The sequence below is a fragment of the Carlito syrichta genome, unplaced genomic scaffold (assembly GCF_000164805.1).
Source record: "Carlito syrichta isolate Samal-C Ts95f unplaced genomic scaffold, Tarsius_syrichta-2.0.1 Scaffold309736, whole genome shotgun sequence".
In the NCBI taxonomy this organism is placed as follows: Eukaryota; Metazoa; Chordata; class Mammalia; order Primates; family Tarsiidae; genus Carlito; species Carlito syrichta.
In genome coordinates this window covers 193415-195532 of record NW_007253832.1, presented here as the reverse complement: position 1 = coordinate 195532, position 2118 = coordinate 193415, and the positions used below count along the sequence as shown (strand labels likewise).

The 2118-nt window shown below is 48.1% G+C and overlaps 1 protein-coding gene across 4 annotated transcripts in view; it reads right to left on the bottom strand.

Annotated features, from left to right (window-relative positions):
• The window catches only part of CSNK2B (casein kinase 2 beta), a 7157-nt gene that overhangs the window by 1985 nt on the left and 3054 nt on the right, over positions 1–2118 (bottom strand). For 3 of the 4 annotated variants that reach the window (XM_021717440.1, XM_008067699.1, XM_021717442.1), the window contains exons 3-6: positions 1867–1969; positions 1129–1244; positions 632–707; positions 309–498 (exon numbers count right to left, since the gene is read on the bottom strand). In XM_021717440.1, coding sequence (XP_021573115.1) covers positions 309–498; positions 632–707; positions 1129–1244; positions 1867–1969 — 485 coding nt within the window. The remainder of the gene's footprint in view (positions 1–308; positions 499–631; positions 708–1128; positions 1245–1866; positions 1970–2118) is intronic. The other variant, XM_021717441.1, reaches the window with a different exon arrangement.

Below are 2118 nucleotides of genomic sequence, written 5' to 3'. Positions count from 1 at the left end.
TATTGTAGAGATGAGGTCTCGTCAAGTTGCCCAGGCAGGTCTTGAACCCGTGGGCTCAGGTAATCCACTCACCTCAGCTTCCCAAAGTGCTGGAATTACAGGCTGAGCCACCGAGCCCGGTCACCCCTGTTTTATAACAAGGAAACTGAAGCACGGGCAATCAAATAACTCTCCCCGTCACTCAGCAGGGAGATGCACTGACTTTGGGAGAAGCAGACCTCAAGGAAGGGCCATTCCCTAGCCTCTTTTCTCTTTAGGGATCTCAGGCCTTTCTTTTGACCTTGATGACTCTGTTCCTACTTCCCTACCTGGGCACAAACTGGTTGGCAGGTCGCTTGGGCCGGTATTCAGGATGCACCATGAAAAGCATGTGAGGGAAACCAGTGCCGAAGTAGGCGCCATCTGTGTGATGATGTCTCGATGACTTGGGTGTGTATACATCCATGCACTTAGGGCAGTAGAGCTTCACCATGGCTTCACCTGGGATGTCCGAAAGGCCTAGGAGACAGCCAGACTCAGCAAGCCAAGCAGCCCTCCACCCTATCCAACCTCTCTCCAGGACTTGCCAAGCTCCAACTCCTTCCCAGAAGACTGCCACATTGTGTTTTCCCCTCCCTTCTTCAACACTCACCAATGGGAAGCATTGGCTGGTTCTCACAGTAGACACGGGGACAGTAACCAAAGTCTCCCTGCTGGTACTTTTCCAACTGAGGTGAATACAGTGGAAGGGGTTGGCAGGAAGGTGTGAAGAGACAACTCCCTCAGCCCAACCCACATCACTCTGTCCCACTCCCATCTCTGTTCAGAAGACCCTTCTCTGGCCCAGAGAGACCCTCAGATTACTGCTGCTTTTCCTCTAGTTAGGCAGACCACAGACCATTCACTATCTGTTCCTTGAGGAAAAGGCAGTCTCTAACAACTCCCTGTTCAAGGTCACCTCTCCCTCCCTGAAAACACCCTTCAGAATGACCCCCAATAAAGGAGTCAATTCCCAGGCCCAGATGCTAGGGTTCTTCCCATCTTCTCAGCTAGATGCCTTGACAGGGTTGAAACATTATTTCTTGCTGCAGTAGACTCTTTTTCCCTTACTGCCTCAGAAGGAGTCAAGTAGAAGCAGAGAGGCCTCACCATCTGGGCGATGCCACGGTTGGTGAGGATGTAGCGGGCGTGGATCAATCCATAAAGCATCTCAGCTGCCTGCTCAATCAGGTCACTCTGGTTTGGGTTGTCTTCCAGCTCTTCATCTGAAATATAGCCCAGCCAGATGCAACCACTTATTTTTCAGCTTTTCTAGGCACCCTGCCCACCCCTAGGGACTGCTCTCTACTCAGTTTGTCCTGCACCCACCTTTAAGTCTCACCCCATCTATCATCTGGGGATGTGACCCAGAAACTTAGGTCTATGACTCTTTCACCAACCAAGGCAGTAGAAGCAGCTCTGCCTTCTCTGCACACCAGCAAAGGCAGTAGAAGCAGCTCTGCCTTCTCTGCACACCTCTCTAGCCTCTGCTCTCTTCTCTCCCTCCCAACCCACCTCCTCAACACATAAATGCAATGATGTCAGTGCAGGAGCTGAATCTCTAGATTGGAAGGTGGAAAGCAGAAAAAAGAGGTAGTAAACAAGATCCACGAGGAAACTGGTACTATGGAATGGAGCCAAATTATAGATTCAGAAAGTATGGGAACGACTGATATAAGTCATAAAACTAAACAAAAGTCAAGTAAGGGATCAAAATGAAGCATAGGATTTTGGATTAAGGAAGTCAAAGAACCAAAGGAAATTTAGAAATTCAAAAAGTGAGTGAATAGGAATATGAAGATGAAAAAAAGCACGCACACACACAAAACAACCCTGAGCATGCCTCACCAGGCTCCAGGTCCAAGATCATGTCTAGAGCTTGTCGATAGTGAGGCACCTGCTCATTGAGTCCAGTAAGATTAAATTTGTCCTGGATGTAGTCTTCATCCACCTGTCAAAATATGGAAATCAATAGAAAACCCATAACGGAATACCCAGCTTTGACATAGGCAAGACGCTCTAACTGATGCCTCATCCTTTACACAATTGTATTTGTTCCCCTTCTTTTTCTTTTTTTTTTTTTTTTTGAGTTGGAGTCTC